General features: G+C 42.5%; 1 protein-coding gene across 1 annotated transcript in view; it reads left to right on the top strand.

Annotated features, from left to right (window-relative positions):
• Sol1 (CUB domain-containing protein Sol1) overlaps positions 1-26,991 on the top strand; it is a 52,293-nt gene extending 25,302 nt beyond the window's left edge. The window contains exons 2-6 of the mRNA XM_014360291.2: positions 12,997-13,183; positions 13,340-13,530; positions 19,460-19,667; positions 20,129-20,382; positions 26,133-26,991. Of these exons, the coding sequence (XP_014215777.2) occupies positions 12,997-13,183; positions 13,340-13,530; positions 19,460-19,667; positions 20,129-20,382; positions 26,133-26,203 (911 nt within the window). The 3' untranslated portion in view covers positions 26,204-26,991. The remainder of the gene's footprint in view (positions 1-12,996; positions 13,184-13,339; positions 13,531-19,459; positions 19,668-20,128; positions 20,383-26,132) is intronic.

Here is a 26,991-nt window from a genome sequence, read left to right as displayed (position 1 = left end):
CCAGTGGATAAACGAACTCTTGTTTTTTGCCGCAGCTAGAAACAAAAACGCGCAATGAAACGCAAAAGACATTCGAATTCAAAGTTGCGAGGAAATTCATGAGACTCTGAACTGTTGTCTCTTACCCATCGAGAAAGTCTCGAGCGCTCGCCCAGAGGAAGCACGCAAGAGCGCATAAAAAAAGTTTGGCGTTGAAAAACTTTCAAGTTGCGAGCAAACTTCGGCGCGCGTGCGCATTTCGCTGCTGCAAAAGTAAGAAAATAAAAAAAAAGGCACGGAGAAATTGGCCGAAACAACTTTGGGGGTGATGGCCTCTTTTTCATTGCCAAGCAGTTTTGAATATCCGCGACTGAAGCGCACGGAGGGGAAAGTTTACAATTAAGTGGTTTATCCCCATCGTATACTTGGATTGGTTCGTGAAACCCGATTTCTAGTCATTATTTTCACTGGATCATCCTTCGAGATTGTCTTACGAAAGAGAAACGCAGCGTATAATTAGAATAGAACCCGCTTGTGCAAAAATCGTGGCAAGTACTCGTACCTTTGCACGGGCAGTAGAGTAACAAGATCTGATGTCCAGTGCCTCGGCGCAAACAAAAAGTATCTCGTCGAGAGCCGGAGAGGGAAAAAAGGAGGCCGAACTGCACGGAAGAGCGAGAAAGAGCAGAAAAGTAGAGAAAGTCCCCTTGGATGCTAACGAAGACAAACGCGGGTCGCATGGGCGTGCACGTGTTTTTCTGCCTCTTGTGCTCTGCAACGTCCTTATGCGCTCCCTTTCGCCGAGGCAAGTGGAGGAGGGGAGGAGGGCAGGACGAATAAATTTTTAACGCATCGTAACGAGCTAGCTACTGCCGGAGAATCTTGGCTCTGCGCTACTTTACCTTGCAATCTCGACGAGCTTTTTTCCCCTCCTTCTTCTTCCATTCTTTTCTTCAAACGCTTATTCTGCAGTCCCCTCGCTCTGTGACTTTTTCTAGTCTCCTTTGCCGATGTTAAGCCGACAGTATGTTTTTAATGAAATCCGACCCAAGGAACGAGGCAGATGCTTTGATTTATTATTCTCCGTATTTGTAAAAGTTGTAGCACTGATTTTTTTTTCATTCAACTCCTGATTTTTTATCTTTTCGGATTCAGCACCAACGAATCAGCAAATTTGTTTTGATAATTTAATTTTCAAAATAATACACACATACCATACAGGTGCACGTTTTGTGAAATAAAAATACGTGTACTATTGCCAATTAAGTATTATACTCGGTTGAAGAAAAATGCGAGAGGCTCGCATGGAGGAATTCTACTTCAAAAAACCAAGCTCAAAAAGAAAAGTGCAAAAGTTCTAGTGCTGGTGGAAAAGCACAGGGTTCGAGTGAGCTTGAAGTGGAAAATTACAACAAAGGAAAAACAAGCTCGGCCGCGTCCTCGAGTCAATTTTCCCTCGCAATTACATAAATTTTTCCCTCCGGCTAACCCTGCTTGCACATTCTTTTTCTCTCCCTCTCAGCCCTGCAGCTTTGCCACCCGTCCTTTATTTACTGCTGCGCACTTGGCTTTATTTTCTCTTTGCGTTTTCGTTTCCATGTCCCTCCAGCAACTGCATGCACGGCCACGTACGTAACGTAAGAAAGGCACGGGCAAGTGCAGAGAACACCCCCTCGCTTGTTCCAAGCCGCTTTGGACTCGTACTACTGTTTTGCACCACTGCTACAGAAAAGAGCACGCAAATACAGAGGAGAAGAAAAACAAAGCTGAAAAACACTGACGCTCACCATTTCCACCCTCTTCCAGCCACAAATACAGGGTACAGTCTAAACATGCCCGATGCAAGAATAGACGAGGGACAGCGAGCGAACGCTACCTACACACCTTCGCGTCTACCCTTCTCCAACCACTGTTCAGCAATGCGCGCATAAATTCCCTCTGAACCATACACGATACTCTCTTGCTTATTTTCCCACAGCCGGTAGCTCGCCGATCCTCTTTCATCCCTTTTTGCCATATTGCGTGCATATGCGTCGGCAATACCTGCCATACATGCGCCACACTCTCTTTGTTCGCGCGCACTCCGGAAGCAACTGGGCTTTATTCGCCGCATTCCTGGTCTACCTATCTCCCGGGATGTAAAAGCATGGGGAAAATTGCACGGGCTAACTATGCGCGCGTATTGCGCCGGGAATAATAATCCAAAGTGCCTTTGGCATATAAAGTAGCAGTTGCTATATCATTGGGTTATCAAAGCTTTGAAGTTCCGTTGCATGATGTCGAATCGGGTGTGCTTTGAAGGCGATACGTTTTTGGAATCATCTTGTCATTGGTGGCTTGTCCAAAGAAAATGAGAATTTTTTTTCTTCATTTGCCGATGATAATCGGAAAAAGGGTTCGTTATTATATGCTTCGATTGGGCATACAGCTATACCGACATCGAGACTCTTCGAGTTCCCATGGCTCTCTACCGTGACGCGTGACCTCGTATATATATTTTTTAATATTTAGACAAACAGGAGGATAACAAATGAAATAATAATCCAGAAAATTAAAAGTACGGGTGGATCGAGTGACGCCAATTAAAATGTATAATGATCGTAAAATTATTACGGAACCTCGGTGTAATTGCTCTCACCTCGGCTGACGATTGTCGCACTTGCTCGAATTTTTTTTTTTTTTTTTTCTCTTTTTTTTCCATGATCCTGTTAATTGAATGTGTTTCCACGATGGAAATTCGATATCAGCAGTTCTTACCTCGAAAATTGGTGTGGGGCTCATTGGATTAGGGCTTCGACGTTTCGAAGTTCGATGGATCATTACGGCTCGACTGAGTTTTTTTTCGCTTTTTTTTTTCACGTGAATTTTATGATTACACTCATTCGGCGGGATTGTGATTTTAATTTCTTTTTAATTTGTGGTGGTGATTATTACGTCGAAAACAATTTTTGCAGAAAAGTAAGGAAAAATAGTATAGAGATTGAAACAAAAGTTTTAATCGAAATCTCAGCGCCACGATGCGATTACTACTACTCGACGATCGATTTTCCGTTCTGAAATAAGCTTTATTCGCCGCGATAAGTTATTGGAAGGGGCTTTCATTTCTGCGAGTAATTGTGTTTAAATTGACAAAAGAAAAAAATCCTAAATCTGAATGAATTATTGCGCAAACCTTATTTTTTATTCGAATGAAAATGAAAATTCTCGTGTGTCTGACAAAACGTAGTTTATACTACTGAATTCATTGCATCATCGATATACTTTTGTTTTTAATGTATAAAATTGATAACATCAATAAATCTATAAACAAATCATTTGTGATATAAAATTAATCCCGAAGAAGTTATCAACTAAATAAACAAACTAAAATGTTTAATGTATGAGAATCAAAATACATAAAATGTGAAATTTTCAAATGCCTGATGAAACTCAGTTGACACAACTGAATCAATTTAATTATCAATTTTTATTGTTATCAAAAGTAAGGGAACAAATAAACTAACAAAAACACAAATATGTTTGCCAAATGCATGGAAATTGAAGTGAATATCATGAAATTAAAAATCCTTGATTGTCTGACCAAACGCAGTTTATACTACTGAACTGATTGCCATACACATATTCACTCCCAATCTCTCTGCACGCATCAAGCGAATCCGTAAACATGACATTATACACGCTTAAACGATATATTATATACTCAACGAGATGAGAAAAATATCAGCTAAGCTCTCGAGTATCGATCTCCACGAGAGATGCAAAAAAAAATTCCCACCAGTCCGTATACGTACCTTTTTCCCTTAGACTCGTACATGACTTAAATAAATCCAGCGTAAGGTTCCCTCAAGTTTTCATAGCTCTCACGAGTATAACAAAACAACGAGAGAGGACGAACGAGGGGTAAAAAGTAAAGCACACAAGTTAAACGTCGGAATAATTAAGACCAAAGCGATTACGGAGGGCCTCGATTTGCAAAAATCGACTATCGATACCCGGGCGGAAGCGTCTTTGTGGAAGAATGGCGTAATCGGAGAAACTTGAGAGCCCAAAGTGTACGAAACAGGGCTTCGGACTATTGTGCGATTACAAGAGCTGCTGAAAACAAAAGGAGTGGTGGAACTTCGGCCGCTCCACCGTTCGACCGCACTGTCGATATCCGGTTTTATTCTTCCTCTCAGGGATACTGAAAAACTTTGATGAAAATGTACGATTTCAGTATTTATATGGCTTGGCTCGATCACCCACGCTAAATGGTTTGAATTTTTTTTTTTAAAGTACAAAAAATCTGAATTGTTATTTTTATTCACCGTAGGCAGCACACAAAGCACAAACCCGTCGATCAAAGCGCGGATCTGCCACCCTCTCGAACAGCAACAAGGATGAAAAAAATGCCACCGTTCAAAATCACCGTGATTAAGTGCCCATCGATTTATTTCGCAATCAACGAGAAATTCCGGCCGTTCCGCATACGTACGTCATACAAACTCGCTGAGATCACAGTTTGCATTGTTGAGCTCATTGATACACAGAAACAGGGGGATGGGGGAGGCAACGCCGGAGTATCACGTGACAGCGCGCGGTATCAATTGGCAGGGTCAAAAATTAATTGACAATCACAATGGAGCCGAGCGAAATTATTGACTCCAACGCGGTGTTAAGCCCATTGTGAATCGCCCGGATGTTTGGCGAGTAGGTCGAAAATTGCGATACAACTGTGGCAAGGTTTCCGTAGAAAGGAGGCTTTTTACTTTTTTTCACATTCGTTAAATCATTCAAAGCAACAAAAGTAAAAACTTTAAGGATGTTCTATGATAATGGAAAGGGGGACAGCTTGAAACGAGCCCTTTCGCACGAAACAGATGTAATGAAAGTCGACGAGATGGAAGATTCGCCGTAAGAGCAATAAGATGGGCCAAAATGGTGCATAAATGCACGTACGTACACGTACGGCCCGTAAAGGTAAAATTTCGCCGTCTCTAACGATCCAGCTGGTACCATTTTGAAAGTACAGTCAATTTATATAACGAGCGTATGGTAACGAGGCGGAACGAAAATTGTTGAGAGATAGTGTTCAGCGATAAATGTGAAATTATTATCTACTACACGCTTCACTGGCTGTTGATTAATAAGCGTCGCACGACGGCTCTCATGAATCAATTGTAAAAATATCCGTAGTGTTTCTCGCATTGCAGGGAGGAGATATTTTAATATTTATTTTCCTCAAAGTTCGTCAGCTCGGGAAACCAGACATTCTTTGCGTGGAGCAAACCCAGGGACGAGAAACCATAAATTCCAGCGGCGCCTTTTCTCCCGTACGCCTCGAAGAAAATTCCAGTGAGGCAAAATCGCTGGCGTCGTAGTAGAGTCTGCGGCGATTGGAAAACATCGTAAATCCAAGTATCGATCCACTGAAACTCCGTGGGCGAATATCCCGTACAACGCGGAGAGATGGAGAGACGCGCGCGCGATCGTCCGGTAATTTGCGATAAATCACGCCATCTCGGTACTTCGGGGTATGATTTTTGATCTCCCTAGGCATTATCCATTTGTTCGCGGAGTGATTTTTCTTGCGGCTCCATTTTATCGCTGTTTTGCATTTTTCACATTCCTTTTTATCTTTCTTTATTTTATTTACCGATAGCAATACTGTTTTCGGACTGTCTTGATTTTTAACGTAACTTTAAAAAAAAATATATCTACCCTACAAGTATGCAGCGTTCCTTTGTTGGACGTAACAAAAAATTACAGTAAAATGTGAGTTTACCATGTAAGGACATTTTTTTTTACCGATAAACACCAAAATATATTTTTCTAATACTCGATGAAACTTGAAAAAACAAAAATTACTTCATGAATACAAGAAAATAACCCAAATCACCTTTCCGTCGAAATATTCCTTACATATACACAAAAGATCCAGCCCCACGAAGTGGTACTCTGATATCTTTTTCCTGCGGTTGCAGTACCACATGCACGTACAGTATAAATAAAAAGGCTTTTCACTCCGTTATCTAACCGGTTGCAGGCTCCTTTTCAGCCACCCTACCCTTGTCCACTTTAAAAGAATTCTTCCCTCCGAATGCCCGCAACGCGCGTATATACCACACCCAAAGGCAACATGACACCGAAAAACAAAAAAAAACAAAAAAAAAACAAAAAAAAAAAACAAGGAGTCGCCATCGTTTTCACCCCACACCGCGCACACAGATATGCAGCACTCGTCGATTTTCTGATCGATGGCAAAGAAAGAGGTGAGAGGAAGGGGGGGTGCACAGAAACACACATACTACACGCAGGCAGCGTAGAGCTGCAATGCGGCTCGGCTTCGTCCCTTGGCCCACGGTTTTTTATCTTCCCTTCTCGGTCTCTCCCACTCCTTCGCTTCCTATCTTCTTCGGCCCTTTGGTATAAGATACAAGAGCCACCAGCTTACTCGCACTCACACTCAAACACGCAAATGCGCTCGCCTTTTTGCTACCTTGTGCTGCTCACTTTTGCCTCCTTTGCTCTCCGCCTATAGTGTTCTTTTTCCTTCGTCTCTTAGCAGCTGCTACGGTACGGCGGCCCGTCTTATCGAAATTCGGCGAGGCTGCAGTATTTCCTCTTTGCTCTGCCTCTGGGCAAAAGAGAACATGAAAAAAGGTGACGCGTTTTTTGTGGAATGAGGTATTAATCCTCCTATAACTCCACCACTGGTGATAAGCAAGTTTCTTCGGTCCATTGCTATCTATGTTTGCTTTGCAGGCCACACGCACATTTTCTATAATGTGAATATGTTATCGTATGGTTCCTTCCATTGCGAAACGTATACCAAATTAATTTTTTATGGGTGTACCTGCTATTAATTTCGCGTAACATAATGCCGTTACGAATGTGCTTGGTAAATTAACTGAGAATCACCCCAAATGCTCCTACCTCCGGTTTTGATTAACAACCAATATTTGAATTACATTCCAACGATCATTTTCGTGTTGCTGTTCTGGCAATTTTGTTTTTATCTTTCGTCTAAAATCTGAAATATACATGTGTAAGTATACACACTACACGTAACTATTTCAACACCATCAAGTCACAGTATTTTTCCAACAACTCCCCAAGTAAATTTTGTAATCCACGCAAAACATATACTATCAGACACGAAAAGTAACAAGAATCTTCGTATCCTCTACAGTGAGCTTTCTGCCAGGGAGAATGTATTTTAAAAGGATTTTCACAGCAAAACACGCATACAAAATCTACGAACTCTAATTAACTCGAAAGAGAAGTAGAATATATATAACTCTCAGCCCCAGAAATAATAAATTTTCCCTCGAGAGCCACTCGTATGAGTGCATACACATCGGCAACGACAGCGTGGTATAAAAAAAAAAAAAGACGGAGCTTTCTTCTTCCACGCGCACCTACCTACTTAGCTCGTCATCCGCTGCGCGTGTGCCGAAATTACGCTCCTCTCTACATTAGCCCCCACTGGAATGTGATTAGCTCCTCGGCGGTGGATGGCTTTTTAATTTCGCGCACCCTCCCTCGCATTCCGGATCATTAGCTAATGGAGAGAGCCAAAAAGGAAGGGCAAGAAAAGTCAGCACCGAAGCAAAGTAGCTTGCACCCAAAGTGCGAACGGGACCAGTCTCTGTGAAGTCATCGATTCGCGAAACGGAGACCGATGAATCATCGGCTCGAGCAAATCATTGGCTGTATTCTGGCCCTTCGACTACCGGTTTCGCTCGCGATCTCCGTGGTGCTTCTTTTCTTCTTTTTTCGTCTCCGCTGTGGCAATAATTCCATCTGCGTGTCTCTCTCTCTCTCTCTCGAGCCAGCCGAGAAATTTAATAAAGAAAACACAATTGTGGGGGAGGGAGCAGAGCCCGCAGATTGAAATTTGTTTGTAGAGAATTTGTATACAGATATAACGGGAAAAGGTGGTGGAGTGATGTCAGCCCCGGGGCTGGTGACACGGGTATCAACGTCAAAGTATCGAAAAATAATTTGATTCAACGGTCCCGGCAGCAAAGTATCGGCATTGATTTTTTTTTTTCTTTTTTTTTCATGCTACAGCTTTTTCTCGCCATTGGTTGTTTGGGTGTATTATAATTGATACGCGATCGGTTGCTGGATAAAAAAAAATGAAAAAGGACGCAGAATAAAAGTATTTTGAATTTAAATTTGAATTTGCATCCATTTAAGGGGCAAAGGGCTTACAACTTTTGGTGTTCGGCTACCCACAAGTTTATACTTATGTATAAAATTTACTTTTCGAACTTTTCTACGAAACGATGCTTTGTAAGTATTTTTTCGTTTCAAATAAAATTTGCCGTTGGTACTTAAAACTGCTATGTGATGAAAATTCGCCGATAAAAGGTACAATAATCATCAGAATTTCATACTAAAGCATGAAGGATGTTGGCTACTAGGATAGCTCGCATGAGTGTCAATTTGTTGGCTCCATTCACACTTTGATGTCCAGCCCTCGCCACAACTTGATTAAATTTAAAACAACGCAGTAACAAGAGTAACATATAGCAACGCGAGTTTAATCACACTGCGCGCCTGCGCTTTTTTAAAGCTCACCTAGCACGCAGTAACGTGCACAAACGGCCTACACAATTATGTGTGTAAATTACGCTGCACGCGCGGGTGATAATATAATTATTCCTGGGCGCAATGAAGCGTCAAACGCGCTGCAGTAGCTCGCTGGTTTATTCTCCCGTGACAACAAGTGGAGATTCCAATTAATTTGGCGACTCGGTCCTCGATCCTACTCAGCCTCGCTGCTGCTGCTGTTTTGCCGCTAAAATTGAATTATCCGCGTGTCCAGCGCCTCCTTCCGGCTCATCAGCTCGTGACTAAAGCGCCAGAGCACGCCCGCTCGTGCAAAAACGCTCGATGCACTATCACTCTATACGTTTCGGGGAAACTGCACCTGCACTTTGGTGCTTGAAACTCGAGCTTTTGCTTCGCTCTACGACTGTTGACCTTTTGCGTGCTCGAATCAGATTCTGTTCGTCTATCGATCGTCTCGATTTTGCTGTTGAATTGCTGGGTTGGTATTTATGTACCGTGTATCATCGATGAAAAACTTTGACATGACAATCTGGTAGGAGACGATTATTCAAATAGGCATAACAATCTGATCCCACTTTGTAGACTCTATACGAGCACAAGGTTATTTTATTGCATGTGCATTATATATCATCGAATGTTTACGTAAATTCAAATTTCTACAACATTGGGATTTACGTGCGGAAAAATTTTTCAAAGGCGGATAATTACACTGAATAATTCCCGAAATAATTCCACGACGATTCACGCAAGTGTGTTCCGAGAAAAAGTTGTAAGCGTTTAATATTATCAAAAATAATCGGTTTTTTAACCATAAGAGTAAGATATTGACGTTATAAAATGTGGGTTTGTTGATAAATGTGGGTGTCGGTCAGGTGTCACATAAAAAAAAAACTTTCTCATTTTTCACAAACTCATCAGCTTAGTAGGTTAAAAATGTCATCAAAGAAACGTCACGTATTCATTTCACTAGATTAACCCGGGAAATTCCATCGAAATGAGGGTATAGGAGCAGCGCGAACATCCCATTGAACAAAACGAAGAGTCCTCCATCATTATCATGAAAATCAAAAACGATTTCCTTTGTCGTTAAAGGTCACCCGCAAAAGAAGACCGAGGCAGACCAAAATTTCACCTCATCTTCCGTCCCCTCCCTCCACCTTCATCGAAAATGGATTCGATAATGGATCTGGGCATTGAGTGGTCCTTTTCTCAGCCACTCCGAATGACCCAGAAACTCTCCGCAAAGCTCATTTATCGCTCGTGGCGATTCTCCTTTTTCTTACCCCCTATCATTTTCACGAGAGTCTGTAACAAAGCTCAGTGGGTCTATATGTGAAGGCCATGCCTTTGGACTTTCGGAAAATTTACCGCTCCGACAAACTCTTATGAATGCAAATTTGGGTGTTTCGAGTAGATCCATTTGTCGGGCTCGTTATCTCGTTTATATCATTGAAAAACCATCCTAATTGATTGATATATGTTTTTTCTAATAATAACTGATTGCTGTCGACTTGCATGATAAATGGGAATTTGTTGTATTTTGAAAATCGTATGAAAATCTCGAGTATGGCTACAAAGTGTGCAGCCTCTTGAAAACTCCAATCCACTAAATATTTGGTAATTGTACGATTCAGAAGTTCAATTACCTACCTTCTAGTCATTTTTGAATGTAATAAATTTCTGTGGATCTATTCAGGGGTATTACTACTTTTAAAAAATATTATAAACACATATATGACTCAAACTACTTCTCAAAAATTACTTCTTTCGCTATTTGAATCATGACAAAAAATGGATGATTATCTGTTACTCGTAACAAATCACAACTGACTTGTGATCACAATGTAAACAGTCTTTGATATATTTTAATAAATTACATCCAACATGAAGTGCAAATTAACGACTAAAACAAAATAAAAAATAAAAAGTCGTTAATTAATTTAATCTGATAGGTATCTTCATCAAGTGATGACCAACAGTATTAAATAAATGACAAAAACATTAAATAATTAATCGCGTTACAATTATTCCACCAAACATTTTTGCTGACAAATTGGCCAATCATCATTATTCCAGGTAAATTTTACAGAGAACGTATCAAAAGCTAACAAACAATAATTCTCCCTGCTTCTGTACTACATCCCTCTACCGTTGAATAAAATAGCCCAAACATTCCCACACGGAAACAATAATATCGTCTCTAGGTACAACTTTTCCCGTATGCGCACCGCGAAGCGGAAATTCCGATACACTCGGTGAAAATAAGTACCTACACGTTTGTTGCCTCTGCGCCAATACCAGACAGGATTGGATAAATAAGAAGACGAAATTAAACGAAATTTCCACCCTCTACGCTCCACCGGGGAATTCGATAGCAGCGACGCGGACAAACGACAGCCACGCGCCGCGCGCTCATCCTTTTCTCTGTCGAAGATTGCAAGCTCTTTGAGACCCTCCCCTCTACCACTGGACGAAAAATCCATACGAGTATCAGCTCGGCATTCCACGTCGACGTCAAACAAGAAGAAACTAAAAAATTTCATTGTAGCACATGACCGCCGCCATAAATCGACGCTCGGATAGGAGTGACAGACCGATAATGCCTGTCGGACTCTAATATCGTCGTCATATCACGGATTTAACAGGACGTGTTGAGGAGCTTAGCTGTTTTTTTCTCTCTTTCCCGCCCATCTAGTACTGACAAGCCGATGTCTGCTTATGCGCACTGCGCACGAATTTTTTTTCCTTCTGGAGTAAGAGATATGAGTTATGTCCGAATTTTTTACGGGCCTGCATAAGTACCGAGGATATAGGCATAGCTTACAGCTATAGCTGTAAACATTGGCCAAGTGTTCTCTTTTTTGTCGCAAAATTACCCAAGTCAATTCAACGAGTGAAAAAGTTGGTACTTCTCACCATCCCCATCAGAGCAATAAGACATGTCTGACCAAGCGTTGACCATTTCTACTGATATACTTTATCTTGATGGTTATTTTGTCAGATATCTCAATGAAAATACGCTATCAGCTGTCTCATGTATTGTCCCTTGAGATCTTTATCAGAGAAAGGGAGAGAAGAAGCGTCTGACATAACGCTGACTGTTTCTACTGATAGCCATTACTCATGGGTGATTTCGTAATAGTTATACAAGGGTGTAAGTATAATGGAGTTGCACAATGAATTGACTTACAAGTTATCTCTCCCGATTTCTATCAGAGCAGTATCAAACGTCTGACCAATCGTTGACTGTTACCATTGGCAGTCATTATTTCGGGGTTATTTGTAAGGTATCTCATCGAAGACGCACAATGAACTAGATAAAAATTTGTACAGCACGAAAAAAGCTGTAAACCACTGACTTGGTAATAATTGACTAAACCATCATTTGTACCGGGAAGGTTAACCGGTGTTGTGCCCTAGAGAATACATATACATCACTCGGTCGAACGATCACTGTCAGACGTCCCATCAGCACGTCAGGGGGCATTCCCCCGTAAACCCAACCATAAATACCTGATAATCGAATAACCGTAAAAGTAGCCTCTTTCCTCATCTCAGTCGCGGCAAAACTCATAATTAAATCTAAATCACTCTCACGCGTATAATTTAACTTTGCCACTAACGAGATACCAGTGGATCACTGCTAACTCGTAATTGAATCGGAGCTCCCTGTCTCCGAATGAAGAGCGAGAGATTACGTGCACGGGCGCATAAGTCGAACCGTACCCTCCACCTCTCCCTCACCTTGAATCCAAACCGAATAAAAACAAAATAACAAGCTCAAAGCTTGCTAGGGGTGAAAACACGTGCAAACACAGAAAGCCTCGGTGCTTCACGCTCCCGGGCGTTTGTAAAGCACGAACAGTTTCTGAGTCGTGAGACCGTGAAGGTGCGTTTGATTGCTTGGCGTTAGGGCACACACGCTCTCGGCTGCAGTTGAAAGAACGTAAAAAGTGTTGTCTTTGGTCATCCTGGCCGAGGGGCGGAGATACTTTTTGGTGCTGTCCCACGAGGGAGGTTGAACAATAGTATAGAGTGCAGTTTAGTGGGTTGTTTTTTAGTTATTTCCCAGCAAGCAGTTGTTCCGTTGACTCACCTTCAAAGAGATTCGATCGGTTGGTCAGTTATCGGAAGACGAGCTCGGTATCTCTTTTTGTCTTTTATACAAAGTAGCAAATGACAAATTTAATTTGACTGTTCCTAAATATATGCAAACTCCGTCGTGGAGTGCGTGAACAGCCACAACGAGCCGACAGGTAAACGTTTCGGGGCATTATGATCATAACGCGCGTGTCATCGTCACGCACGACATCCGAAAAATTGATAACCATTATGCGACGAGGTTTTCGCCCGAAAAAAATCCATTTCTCCCGTTGCCTTTCAGCCGCTACGGCTGTCGATAGAAGGTGGAAAACGTTCCTTACTGACGGAAGCAAAAATCCCTTTTTTTTCCAGCGTCATCGTGCGACGTGGTCTTCCACAGCGACACAACCAAGGCGGGCCTTGTCACGTCACCCGGTTATCCAAGCTCGTATCCACCGAGGACGAGGTGCAGGTACGAATTCCAGGGCCGGGGCAAGGAGAGGATACAGATCGTCTTCCAGGACTTTGACATCCATCGCTCGCCCGACGTCACGAAAGAGTGAGTTTTGTTTTTTCTTTTCTTACACAGAAAGCACAAATATTTCGTCGTTTAATAAAAATTGAAAAAAAAAAAAAAAAAAAAAAATGTAATTTCACAAAAAATAGAAAAAATAAGAGAATCAGAGGACGTTTCTAAACTGATTTCATTCCACAGATGCGAGTCGACGGACGCGCTGGTGGCTTACGTGTCGATAGAGAGCAAAATGGAGAAGATCGACTCGTTTTGCGGCGAATCACCGCCGAGGCCGCTCATGAGCAACGGACCCCGGCTACTCCTCGAGTTCCAAGGCATAACGTCCTCGCGCCACGTCCGAGGCTTCAAGGCCACGTACTCCTTCACGGAGAGTAAGTACGAAGCAAGAGTTTTTTCTTCTTTCGCGGCTAATACGCCGATATATGGGTACCAACTCCTTGTTGGACACAGCACTAACGAAAATCCAATATTATTTTTAACCTTTGATAACTTGGGTCATTCCAACTCGTTCGGTAGTTATAATCGAGTAAAAACTTTAATGGGACACAAAAAAAAAAAAAAACACTTTACACTCGTTCAACGAAACTTCCTTCAACTCTCGTGGGAGAGATATTTCAGTTCGACAATGTAATTGCGCGACACCGTCTGAATAGGTATAGGGCAAAGTAGGACAAACTGCCGCCTCGTATCCAATAAGGGACGAGGCAAGTGATTCTCCTCATCTCCGTCCCTCCCGCCCTCTCAAATATTTATCTCGTCTCGCGTTGTGTACCCACTTCTGCTGCTCCGGCGCACGTGTATCGACTCAACTGGAACGCGTGTACACCCATACTGCGCCTCCCTCGCGAGTAGGACCTCGAGAATTTCCAATGGATTTACACTCGGCTTACAGCAGCAGAGAAGCTAAAACTAAGACTCCGGGTATTTGCGCGCTGCATGCATAAAATACAGGAAATAGAGCGGGGGTAAGGGAAAATATGCGCCTCGCTGGGGCACATTGGTGTGTAGGGGATGTAACGTGCAGGCGCGTCTTGTCTCGTTGGATGTAGAGTTGGTAGGCTGAAAATCACACGGTACTCCCCCAAGTGGCTTCTCGTTGATGCAACCTTTTCTCGTGACGCGTTTCTGACACTGCTCTGAATTATAAATCGATTTGGGAGCACGTGTACCCGATGGGTTATTCGTTTACCTCGTGCACTATACTTATTAGCTCAATTTAGGCGACACAGTTTCCGTATAATACAATACAAAATTGGAACGTAACTTTTGGATAAATCTACGGTGGATGTTGGTACTACTCGGTGCGGCTGTTTGGCTTGTAACGTTAGCGCAAAAAGCACCTGCGGGCGCATCGTCAGCAGATTTCTCCGGTTACAGTGTAAGTAAGGAACTGCCCATGTATTGCCAAAAGACAAGAATATCAGTCTCGGAAAACAATATAACGAGTCAGAAAGCTTTACCTCGTGGTACAATATAATGACTAGAATCCAAGGTTTAGACCGTGAGATTTGCATCTAGCGATCGCCGAAAAGTTACTCGGTTCACGGAAACTCGAAAGCCCCGTGTCTCGGTGTATATATGATGGTAACTCGTGGGGGTTACCAAAGTTCTAGCCGAGTATGCACTGTGCGACTTCTTATACACACATATAGTATATAAAATACGAGCTTATTCGTGTACATATATGTATGGGCGCATTTGCATTTTTCAGCGCTTCCGATAACTTATATATAAAATTGTATCATGCCCAGTGGTGCTGGTTGTACTTAAATTTATGAAATCTCTCTGGGTTTATTAGCCAACCCTGATACTGTCTTAATTGTTATCTCTCCCTCTTCTCGCGATATACACGTATAGAGCCGAATCATTGGGATACGGCAAGTTTGGAAGACGTTCTATTAAGCTTTGGCTAGAAAGTTTCGCTCTGGCAGTACTTATCAAAGTTTTAATTGTTTCAACTGTACCGGCTGTCATGGCGAAATGAAGTGTGTGTGTGTGGGGAGGGAGGAGAATTTCATTTTTTTTTCTTTCCATACAATAAAATTAAATCAAATTAAAACGAGTATTTTCGTTAAAATTTATATGCACATTCATCTATAAACGCACCATTTCACATACTTTTTATACATTTTTCATACTCATACAATGCTATTTTAATAACAAAATCAATATACTTTCCGGTTATTTTAAACAAGTTTTTTAATCAAGGTGAAATTGCAGCATGATTATGCATTTTCATTTTCATGAAGCTGTATAAAAACGTTGTACATAGAACGGCTTTGATTTTGTGATTTTTTTTTTTTTTTTTTTTTTTTTTTTTCAACTTGTAAAAGTATTAAGAACTTTTGATCAAAATTGCGTTTTTAAAAATAAAAAAAATTGCAATTCTAGATTTAAATTCAATTAGTAATTAAAAACTGACCATAACTAAAAGCTTTTCAATGCTACAAAAATTATTCTTTGTTTTTTTTTTAAATATTTTCCAAACCTTTTTACGAATGTTGCGTTTTAAAACCAAACCAATCCATTAAGATTATGATTTCAAGTTTGAATAGTAAATAAAAACTGACGACAAATAAAAATTGGCCAACGCCACGTAAATTGCTTAATTTTTGGTTATTGTTATTATTATTTTAATTTTTTTCATTGATTTCACACGAATTGATTGAATAAAAATCCAAAATACTACAAAAATTGTAGGCAAAAACCCGTATAATATACACCTATACAATGAAACAAAGTTTTGCAACTCCACCAAACACCCATCCATCTCACCTCTTCTCAACATAAAACACACTGCACCGTGACACCAACTCTTTCGTCATCCTTCAGCTCAAGACCATTACATACAGGAGTCACAACCCTCACTTCCCCCGCGAGCCCAGAGACAACATAAATTACCACCTTGCAAGCCCCAAGACACACACCAGCTCTCATCCCCGTGGAGCCCATGGCGCTGCAGAGCTCGACCGCGAAAAACTTTATCAATTTCGCGAATTCCAGGGAGAGAAAAGAAAAGCTAGCCACACACGACTGCCTCAGCTACAGCTGCAAAGTCCCAGCTCGGTTGCAAAGGCCCTACTCCCTATATTCTCCCTTCACTCCCATTGGACTTGGTTTTTTTTTTTTTTTTTTTTTTTTTTTTTCAATTTTCCGGACCCTCCATAGAGCTCAATTATATCGGCTTCTGCACTGCTGAAAGTTAGTTTGACCACCCACGCGATAAGAGAGATTTTCGCAAAAGTACGCGTTTAGCTTGTACGTATACGAATGTACGATAGGTGGAATACGAGGCTGAGTCATCCTAACTTTTTGGCTTTGATACACGTAGAGGTACTTACAGTCCGAACGTTATTTGGGTGTTTTTGGATACTACGGATAAACTCAAAGGAGACCAGTGTAACGTTATTTCATCATTATTTTTTGTGAAGCTACAAAAAATATACCCCAATTTATCGTCAACAGATATTATTTATCGAAAAACCTGAGTTTCCGTATGAGAAATAGGCGCAAGGCTATGTTTGCGTGAGTGTGCCATTTTTTTTTCTACTTATCATCTTTACGCTTCGATGATGTTCGGGCACTCCAGCAACAACAACAACTTGTGCCGCTTCACGAGTCAATTAGAGGACATCGGAGAAGCATAGATCGAAAAGGTCCGATGCTTTTCGATCGAACGGACGTGCTCTGTAATATGCACATCGGGGCAGTGCGTGCGCGTTGTGTATACATAACATGTCAATACGTGACGCTTGAATTTTTTTTTTTCTCTTGGCACGATCGTTCTTTTAGTGACAGATTTTTTTTTCTTTTTTTCTTTTTTTTTTTCTCACAATTTAAAAATGAATGAGCATTTTTGTGATAAACATACAATGTCCCCTTCGGTAAGAGTTTACGTGACGTTTTCGTGAGATCGGAGAAAAAATGTCACATCGGTTTTAAATCTTTTCGTGGATTCCGGAAAACGTCGACTTCGATATGAGTTGATACGATGATAAAAACTGCAGACATCGATGAGATGAAAAATTACATTTTCATCTTTCTCGTGATTCGTGTGGCGAAATTCTGAAAATAATCATCAGTTGGTTGCATTTGCATTTATTTCCAAAGGAGCTACAACACAGTAACATTTACAATTGTATTCACCTACCGCCAATTGCAGTAAATACAGAGGTAGCAAAACAATTTAAAAAAAAAAAAAACCCATTACAAATGAAACAGACGAATAAATGGTGCCTAATGACAAAAGCGTGTCTGCGTCAGAATGAAAGTACCTAACCCCTTCTAATTTTGACGAGCTCAACTGTCAGGCGTAATAAAAAGGAAGAATACCTAAAGAGCAGCAAAAAAAAAAAAAAAAAAAAAAAAAAAACAAAGCTGCCCCGCAAAAGTGAAGTGCACTAAACTAAATTGGACGCGCAACTCGACGAAACAATAATACTAAGAGAGGCGAGTGCCGTATAGTTTTTAGGTAGGGGTGCGAGCGCCGGATTGGCCCGCGGTCAGCTATCCAGTTCTGCGAAGCATCGACGGTTGAAATTCGTTTTTGCGATAAATTCGCGTGCACGACACTCGCACAAAGAGAGAGAGAGAGAGAGAGAGACGAGGGGAATTCAATCCACAGAGTTGGGCGCCTGTCATTTTCAGCGCGCCGTTTTCGCGCACGCACCTCGAGCGCTCTTTTTTTTCCCCTGATGGGCGTGTTTATGTGCTCTTTGGGGCTTGGGAGTAGGATAAATAAAAACGTGGATAAACAAAATACGCGCTGCCCTCGATCTAGGGGATCGTGTATGAAAAATGTCTCTCTGCGTGTGTGCTTGTTTGTTTACCATTTGAAGTATTTTATTTATATATTTTTTTTTTTTTTTTTCTTTTGAAAAGCCCCAATTAAACTTGATCCTTTTGGTCCCCTTTATGATCGCATGGTTTTTTTTTAATTAGAAGGGAAACAAATATTATTCGTAGAGGGAAGGGAACAGTATATTTTTTCGCCAATCACATGTGCCATACAAAAGCTTTTTATTCGTTGGGCAAAAAAAAAAAAACTTGCAAGTGATTTTCAAAAATTTTCTTTTACGATCCGGTAGTTCAACACGGAGCTTTGTTTCAAACACCCAAAAATATACACTTTTGGAAACATGAAAAATATTGCACGCTTAGTTTGAAAAACATGCTTCATCACGTAGCGAAAAATCAAAACTACCCAGAAAGAGAGAAAAAAAAAACAAATGTACGAGTACGTTGCTGTAAGAAAACGAAGGGGGAGCGGATGGGAGGCCGAGATAATAAGAAACAAGGATAAAAAATGAGCAACAACAACTACGACAACGAGGTCTCGCAATGTGAGCACTGCAGCCACCGACAAATGCACTTTTTTTCGTATTTACTGGTAGAATCCCATTCGAGCACGGAAGGGTAGCGTCAGCCTATTTTTAAAATTGTTTACGCTCTCGTCTCTACGCTCTCCCTGTTTGCTGTTTCCGTTGTTACAGAAATAATAGTCTCTCTTTTATATTTTTCTGCAGGCTTTGCAAACTGGAAAAAATTCCGCTCGCGGGGAAAAAACAAAAACAAAAACATTTTTCCTCCCTCTTGATAACGCACGCGCTCTGGCTTTGCAGAAAAATTATAATTGCTCGGCATCAAAAGTCCATCCATCTACCGCATCGCTCTATCCCGAACGCACCAATAAAATGAAAAAAAAAAAAAAAAAACTCGTTTCACGCGCAAGTGCAAGCACAGACACAACCCAATCGACATGTATCTCACAGTCAGCCCGTAGCGCCGTACTCCCCCGGTGGAATAATCGATCAGATCAGCGGGACGCAATCATCGCGACAATACGGACTGCGGCAGCGGTACACGCGCACGGCTTATTTCCCACGGCGGCGAGCCGTGAAATTTGCAGACACGGTTAAGCGTGTACGGGTCGCCACTAAAAGGGGTCGTGTTCGTGTACCGCGCAGCAGTGGACACAATGTGTTTAATACACGGTGGAAGGAACGGTGTGATTCGCGCGTTGCTGCTTCCGACACGGCCGCGCGAGATATTGATACGTGCCCCTGCGGTCGCGTCTCGCCGAACCGCATTACGCCAGCTCATTGAAGCTGACTCGAGGCGTTTTATCTCGCGGAGGGTTGGTCGGAAAAAAAAAAATTATACCGCGGTGTATGGCTTTTGGGCAGAACAAGTGAAAGTATCGGATTCCCATGGGCTCGCTTTACATTGACCATGTCGTATAAACAGAGGCTATTAATAACAGACGTTGCTCTGTTTTTTTTTTTTTTCCCTCGTTCGCAGATTTTGGGATAACAACAGGCAAACAGGAGCCATCGTACCCCTGCGCCTTTGTGTTCAATAGCAACGAGACCCTGAACGGGACCTTCACTTCACCGAATTATCCGGGATACTATCCGCGGGACACGGAGTGCCATTACTTCTTCAACGGGTTGGCCAAGGAACGGGTGCACATCCACTTCTACTTCTTCGACGTCGAGGGAGTTCTGCCGTGAGTTATACTTGTATACCTATACTCATAAAATCCTCATCAAATCTATATACTACACTCGACTGTACGTCTATTAGTACATATGGTCAAATTTACATTACATGTGATTTTACACTTGAGCATTACACGTAAGATGGTACCTGTTGACGTGGCCAGCAAGCAAAATGACCTGCTAATCTGCATTGCACAACTGATTGTCAAAAACAAATTTTCCAGTTTTTCAAAGTATAAAATATCTTTAAATTAAACAGAGACAGTAGAGCCCTACCCGACAATACACACGTGCAACTTGGGTGTTTTCCGAGCTAATTAATTAATCAAAGCCACTGTACCTACGAGCTCTCGGTGCCTTCCCCGTTACGACTCTGCAATCAGAGTCTCCCCCTGCAAACGCATCTCCCAGTCGCGGTAGGAGTATTATTAGTCTTGTTCATCGTGGCCCTCTTGATATCGGATTACAGATGCGAGGCAGTGACGGCGAGCGACTTTGTCGAGTTCTCGAACTACATGACGCGCGACCGCAAGTACTCGCGCCACTGCGGCCAACTGGCCGAGTTCGACGTTGCCTCCGATCGGTCGTTCTTTCGCGTCACCTTCAAGAGCAACGATCGACTCGACGGCACGGGCTTCAACGCCAGCTACGTCTTCGTCAACGAGGAGGACAACTACACCCTCAAGACCCCCGTCGGGGCAGCTGGTCCCGTCGCTACGTCTGGTGAGTTGTGGATTTCGATGCAGATTTTATTCTCCCCCCACTGGAAAACTCCTGTAATTTAATATTACCCTTTGTGGTATTGTATCCAATGGCACGTGGGATTCAAACCGATGCTTAGGCGTGAGCTCTACTGATGATGGCCATTGTTATACTTTGTGCTATTAATTAGAATGCAATACCGTGAAAGGGAGTATGGTAATAACGTTGGATATAATACTGGGGTTATTAATTACCACACGATGCTCAAACGCGTCAAATGTCGGTACTGTGCCCATACTTTCGTTTGTAGTAACTACTGTACAATTAACTTCATGCGTTAATTTAACTATATTAATATAAGAGTAAGCACGCGTCACTGTGAAATTAATGTAAATTGATGCGTTGACAATAATACCCGTGGTGTTTGTAGGAAAATTACTGTTGCACGCGCGCGTATGAACATTGTTCGTTTGACATGAAAACTTGTGCGTCAGATATGTGGTTCCTGGCAATAGTTTAAATAATGTTCCTCGTACTGCAGATCTCGTTTGAAACTTTTATTTCCGATGGCGGGCTGCACACCTAAAAGTGTTGAACTAAGTCAAAGTAGATAAAAGTCTAATTTGCTGGAATGATTTTTTTTTTTTTTTTTTTTCTCTTGTCAATGAATTCCAACATCATAAAACGGACAATTTTTCCAAAAGTTATATACATCTCGATGCGAGAGATATACCGTGCAAAAACATTTTCTCCCGCCTCGTAATTTTCGCCAATCGAACGAATCTCTCTCCACCAATCCCCTCCCCCCTTCACCAAACCTCGCATGGCGAATCCGGACAAATTAATTTTCCACGATCAAGTCCCCCTCGGCCGCTTTCATGCGTAAATTGAGTGCTTGTTAGCCGGTTTGCTCGCACACGTTACATGATTTTCATACATACATGCTCGCGCGCGTGCAAGCGTAATGCTAATGGTCGTTATTGATTGGAGTATAATAAGCAATCAGCCGAGATTTCGCGATGATTTGCTTCGCGCCCTTTCGGCAGTTCATTAATTTGCGCGGATCATACCGAAATGCACGCTCGCGCGGATTATACAATGTTTGGGGTACGTGACTTTTTTTAACGGTATAACGAATGGTTTGTACTCTTATAATGAATTTCATGTCATTTTCATTAATCTATAAAAATAACGGATAACATTCGTATTTCGTCCAGAGGAATTTGAGTGATGCCACTTCGTGGCTAACACGATTACCCACAAGAGTGCCAAGCATTGCTCTGTGGAAGGGGGGGGGGGGGTGAAAAATATTTTCACAAAAAAGACAAATTGTACGTGGAGCGTAGGAGTAGCAAGACTTTCGTGCAGGCAGGCGTGAGACGGATTTTTTCGGATTTAATATGCACGCGTACAACTTTGGATGTACGTGCCCGAGCTTGTCACTTCTGGGCGTGTTTTTTTTTTTTATTTTATTTTTTCTCCCGCGAGGGACGAAAAACATTTTCTGCTCTAAATGATGTTTGGAGGGGGGGAAAAGAGGGACGCGAAGGTGAATTGTTGTGCGCAAACTTCGCGTTACGTGTACGTCATTGAGATGCGCTCTCGGGGAGGGGAGTGGAAGTAGTAGAGCTCGCGTTATAGTCAGACATCGCGTATAGTAACGAACAAGCGGACTGAAACTTTTATGCGGACGGAAGCGCGGTGCTCTGGCGAAGCATGAGTATATTCTTTATGTTATTTTTCGCCTCGCGTCACGATTACGCTGCACTTCAAAATCTTTTTACCTCCTGTATTCAAACGTGAAAAGATGTAGGGAAGAAAGAAAAATTTAAAAAAAACTGCTATATTACGAGCTAACACTCTTGCTTGCTTTTTAATACGTGGATCTATGAAATGCAAAGCAAATAGTGTGTATCCACCAACAGACTTTTTTTGCCTCGTAAATATCCGCTATTATTTACAGGTCACGATCCAAAACCTTTTTTCCTCCGGTCCATCAGCTACATTTGTTCTCCTCGAGCGCAGCTGTGCTCGACGCACAAACAGGCAAAATTTGACGGAACCTAGAGGACAAAAAAAATGAAAAAAGCCACGTTCTTTTCATTAAAGACATTCGCGTGTTAATCAAACGTAAAAGCAGTTGTATTGTAGTTGGACCAAGCAAACTCAGTGTGAGAAAGAGCACGTAATTAACGAACGGGTAAACTGTGTCGATATAATATTAACGTGCGCGATACATCAACAACTTTTATTTTGCACCATTTGATTTTTTTTTTTTTTTTTTTTATACATCTCCTATTCTTCCGCACCCCTGCTCAATCAGACATGCCATTGAAAGGAAGAGAGTCGTAAATTTTTAACAAACTGCAGCGCTTCGAGCGCGCGGATCGATATCTTTTTGCTTCCAATGTGAAAAAAAAAAAAAAAGCTGCCGTGATACGCCAATTTAAAGTTCTTTTAAGCCCCCCTCACACTGGATATTCGCGCGGATAAAAACTCGAGGACGTGTATATACATACATGTGCCTACCTTCACAAATTGCAAAGATGAAAGCAACGATGGATAAAACATAAAAACAACACGGAGGAAAATTAAGAAAAAGCGCAAGAGAAGCGTGGCATCATCAACAAAGTTCTTGATTACGTAACGAATACCTGATGAGGTTGGCCGCATTTTTGCCACAACTGACGCACCTTGGGTCGCTCGACTCTTCGACGGAGCCCATCTCGAGCCCTAACGAAGGGGGTAGGGAAAAAGAATCATTAATACGTAACGAAGAGACCAGATCCGAGAGAGAGAGAAGGGAAGCGAGTGGAAGGCAAGTTATGAGACAGGGGGAGAGAAACAGACCCACCCCGTACAATGTATAATGCAATGTGTCATTAAAAGCAGAGTGATGATACACACCCACTCGCACCTCTTCACTCCGAGGCTCGTTTCTCACCTTTCCTTTTTCCTGTGTAAATACACCCCATTACCCTCTTTCCAGATATGCAAGACACCTTCGGTCTTTGCCCGAGTCGTCGTCATCGTTCGCTTTTACCGCCCCGCCGATCTAATTAAGGCATTCGTAGCACTTGCTCGCGCCCAAAAATCACGTACGCTCCATAAACCCCCAGCGTCGCTTTTAATTTCTTCTACTCGGCGTGAGAGCTGGCTCTTTGGCAACAGCATTGAACGCAGCAGTTGTTTTGCTTTGGCTTCCGACTTTCGAGCCCAATTAACACTTATTGCTTTCGCGAGTGCGTGTACGGGAGGGTGAAAATGGAGAGGTACACGGGAAAACACGCGCGTATGGAGGGTGAGTGCTGGGTATTCATTAACGGCGATGCTTCGCTTGGATGGATTAACCGGAGGGTAAAAAGGGTAAGCTATTTTTTTTTTTTTTTTTTTTTTTTTTTTTTTTTTTTTTTTTTTTTCAATCCATCGAGGTACGTAAAATTTTTCGTCCGAACGGAGCTTATTACGATGGATGAAAAGAGGGTGGACTTTTACTCGTTCGGTCCCGCGTTTCACCAAATTTTGCACGGCTAAAGTATTAACATACGCAAAGTGCGTAACTACAACTGAATACCTATATACTTTCGAAAGGAGAAGAATACACAGTTTGGCCGTGAATGGGTCCTGAGAGCGAATGGAAAAGTTTCCGCGCGCAAAACTTTGTTCCGAAATAAAGCACAGGACTCCGAAAGTACAGTTTCGCGGATTCGTGCATATAATATTCTGTTGGCTCTGAAACGCAAGGTGTGGGTGGGGTGTGAAAATTGTCGCGCAGACGTTCTCGTCTCCTCCGATTCAACGAGAAGGACACCACGTCTCGCCGGGTTTTTAATTAAAAGTTCTTGATCGAAGCTGATGAGCACCGATAAGAATTCGATTGCACGAGTGCTATCGTGGTGTGAAATTAATACTTGCAATTGCCATTTTTGCATAACCAAAAGCTCCCGAGTTTCGCCCCAAACTCTCTCTCCTCTGAAACAAAAATCTTGACATCTCGAATGCACCCTCGATCCGATGGTGAAAAAAAAAAGTGGGATCGGAGTACCGGTCCCTTTAGCAATTTTTAACGCAAATGAAAAGGTTACCTCAACTGTATGTATACGTATGCAAGGAAACATTAAGGGGACCGAGGGATGTTTATGGGGACGTTTCGATTTCGAGAGCAGGGAAGAAGAAAAAGTGGAAGGAGAAGAAGAAGGAGCAGTTTATGGGTCGGGGGGTTCTTGTGGGTTTAACGACCGTTGAGAATCCGGGGCTAGTCATGTTGGGGGAGAGAGTTATGCTCATTTCAGGCCGGCATTCTATGCGCTCGGGCAAAGGTCACGGAACTCTGTAACTTACGGGGGATTTATCCCAAAGTGATGGGATTTCTAGCTCTTTACCAGATGCATAGGCGCACTATTTTTGAAAGTGCGTCCTTTCCTAAGGCAATTAAAGGACTAAATGAAGGTGTACTCTATTTTTTTCTGTATTTCAATCGCCAAAGATGGTACACTTTATAAAAAGTACGTATTTTATTCGCATGAAAAATGGTATGCGCGGACAGGTATGGGGTACACGATATATCCCGGGTGGCTTTTGATCGCGGGAATCCCAAAGGGTGGGGGAGGAGAGCCGTAATGCGAGTAATCCTCCGGCTAAGAGAATCGTGAAAAGAAAAGCGGAGGTTCAAAGAGCCGAGACTCAAAGGGAAAAAAGAAGGGGGTGCGAACGGGCTTGTACACACAGAGAGCTAAGGAGATAAATGGAAACGCGAAATGAGATTTTCCCCCGCTTTTCGTTTACCCATCGCTATGAAAGGTTTTTCCGGCCGATCTAATGGGGTGCGGGCGAAGGGCGGGCTTTATACAACTCTGATCTGCATAAACTGTAATGTAGCTTCTCGCGTGGAGTCAATGAGTTTTGACATCGATTTATTACCGTTTTCTATCCATTACAACATTTTCGCCGACACCCCTCGAGTGGCGAGCTGCTCTTCCCGATCTCGGGTACAGTTGCGGCGTAAGATACTTGAGCCCGTGTGCGCGTACCTATGTATATATATATACACACACACAAAGGCATTGAGCCGCTCTCGAGCTTCCTACTCTCATCCCCCTGTGTAGCGGTGGAGGTGCACTTGAATCCGCTTTGCGCGCTCGAACAGAGTTGCCCCGCGAGTGGCCCCTTGATAAAAGCACACTTGGAAACAATTTATATTAATACGAGGCTCCTCCTCCTCCTTATCGTCTTATTGAAATTTTCCACGCCGAAAGCAGTACAATGGCCTTTCGTTTTTTTGTTTTTTTTTTTGTTGTTTTTTTTTCTCATTAATGTCACTTTCATCCACACGTAGACGAATGAAAAGTTATACCCTCGTCACGTTAGCACACTTGGAATCAAAGTAAAAACCTAGTCCAATCGGATAACTGCCGAGGAAACGAAAAAAGGGGGACCGGGCCCTCGATTGAATTGCACCACTTAGCGCAATATCGCGCCTGTACTTCGATACGCGCCCCGAAATTGCCTCCTTTTCCCCGTTTCTCATCTCCAAAACGCCGATCCCGCCGAAACTTTCCTCTCGTCGGCCGATCTAATAAATTCCCCCGCCCAATCAAAGCATACCTCACCCCTCGCATCGCAACTTTGCTAAACGAGCACCTGCAGCCCACAATACCCGCTTTGTGCCCTCGCGGCGGCGCGTATAATTAGCACGGGCGTATAAGCACAAACACACGCGCCGGGCCGAAATTCAAGCTCGTAATTTGCTGGCTTGTGTTGCGCTGTTACAGGCTGTTGGCTGCTAATGCTGATCCTGCTCGCGCTACTTACGAGCCACCATCATCATCAGCATCGGCAATAGGACCGATCGGCGGCTTGGAAGGGGCAAACTGCCCGAGTTGTGCGGTGGGAAAAGAAGCAGCCGGGGAGCAAGAAGTGACTTTTGGACCCGCTGCTTCGCCGGGAGGAAGAAGAAGGTGCGCGCCGAGCGTTTGTACATAGTACGCGAGTGTGAACGAGAAAGGGGCGACGGCGAGTTTTTCGCTGCTTTGCCGCCGAGTTGCGAGAATGGCTGTTGTTGTTGTTGTTGTTGTTGTTGTTGTTGTTGGTGTCGTTGTTGTTTATGGTTTCGACGTTTTGTCGCGGTGGAGCGGACGTGCAAGAAGCCAACGACGACCTCGATCTTTCTTTTTTTTGTCTTGGGTTCAAAGTTTGGATGAATGATGACGACTTCGTTTGTAGATGCTTAGGTTACTGTCGAGCCATTTGTGTTTTTTTTTCTTCGTTGGGGGCTGTCGTGAAATTTCGACTATTTTCCCCGCGATTAGGAGTTTTTGGAAGTTTAAGGGAGAGCGTGTTGAGTACCGTACGATTCGAGAATTTTATTTTTGAGATGAATATTTTTTGGATACGAAAATATTTACCTATGGATGACGATCTTCATACATGTAATTGTCTTATGATTTTGCGGCGAGTCTAATTACTGGTACTTTTTGATTCGTTTCATCGATTAGGGTTGAAATTGAGAAGGAGTAAGTATTAGTTAGGAAATTTTTATAGGAGTACATTCATTTTTGTCGACCATCAGAGACATGGACAGTCACTGTTTGTGTAAAAATAAACTATAGTATAATCTTACATAAGCGCGAA

Source organism: Copidosoma floridanum, unplaced genomic scaffold (assembly GCF_036245765.1).
Source record: "Copidosoma floridanum isolate Cflo_tuat_1 unplaced genomic scaffold, Cflo_Japanese_pri ptg000029l, whole genome shotgun sequence".
NCBI lineage: Eukaryota > Metazoa > Arthropoda > Insecta > Hymenoptera > Encyrtidae > Copidosoma > Copidosoma floridanum.
Note: the sequence above shows the minus strand (reverse complement) of the source record. Positions and strands in the feature narration are given on the sequence as shown.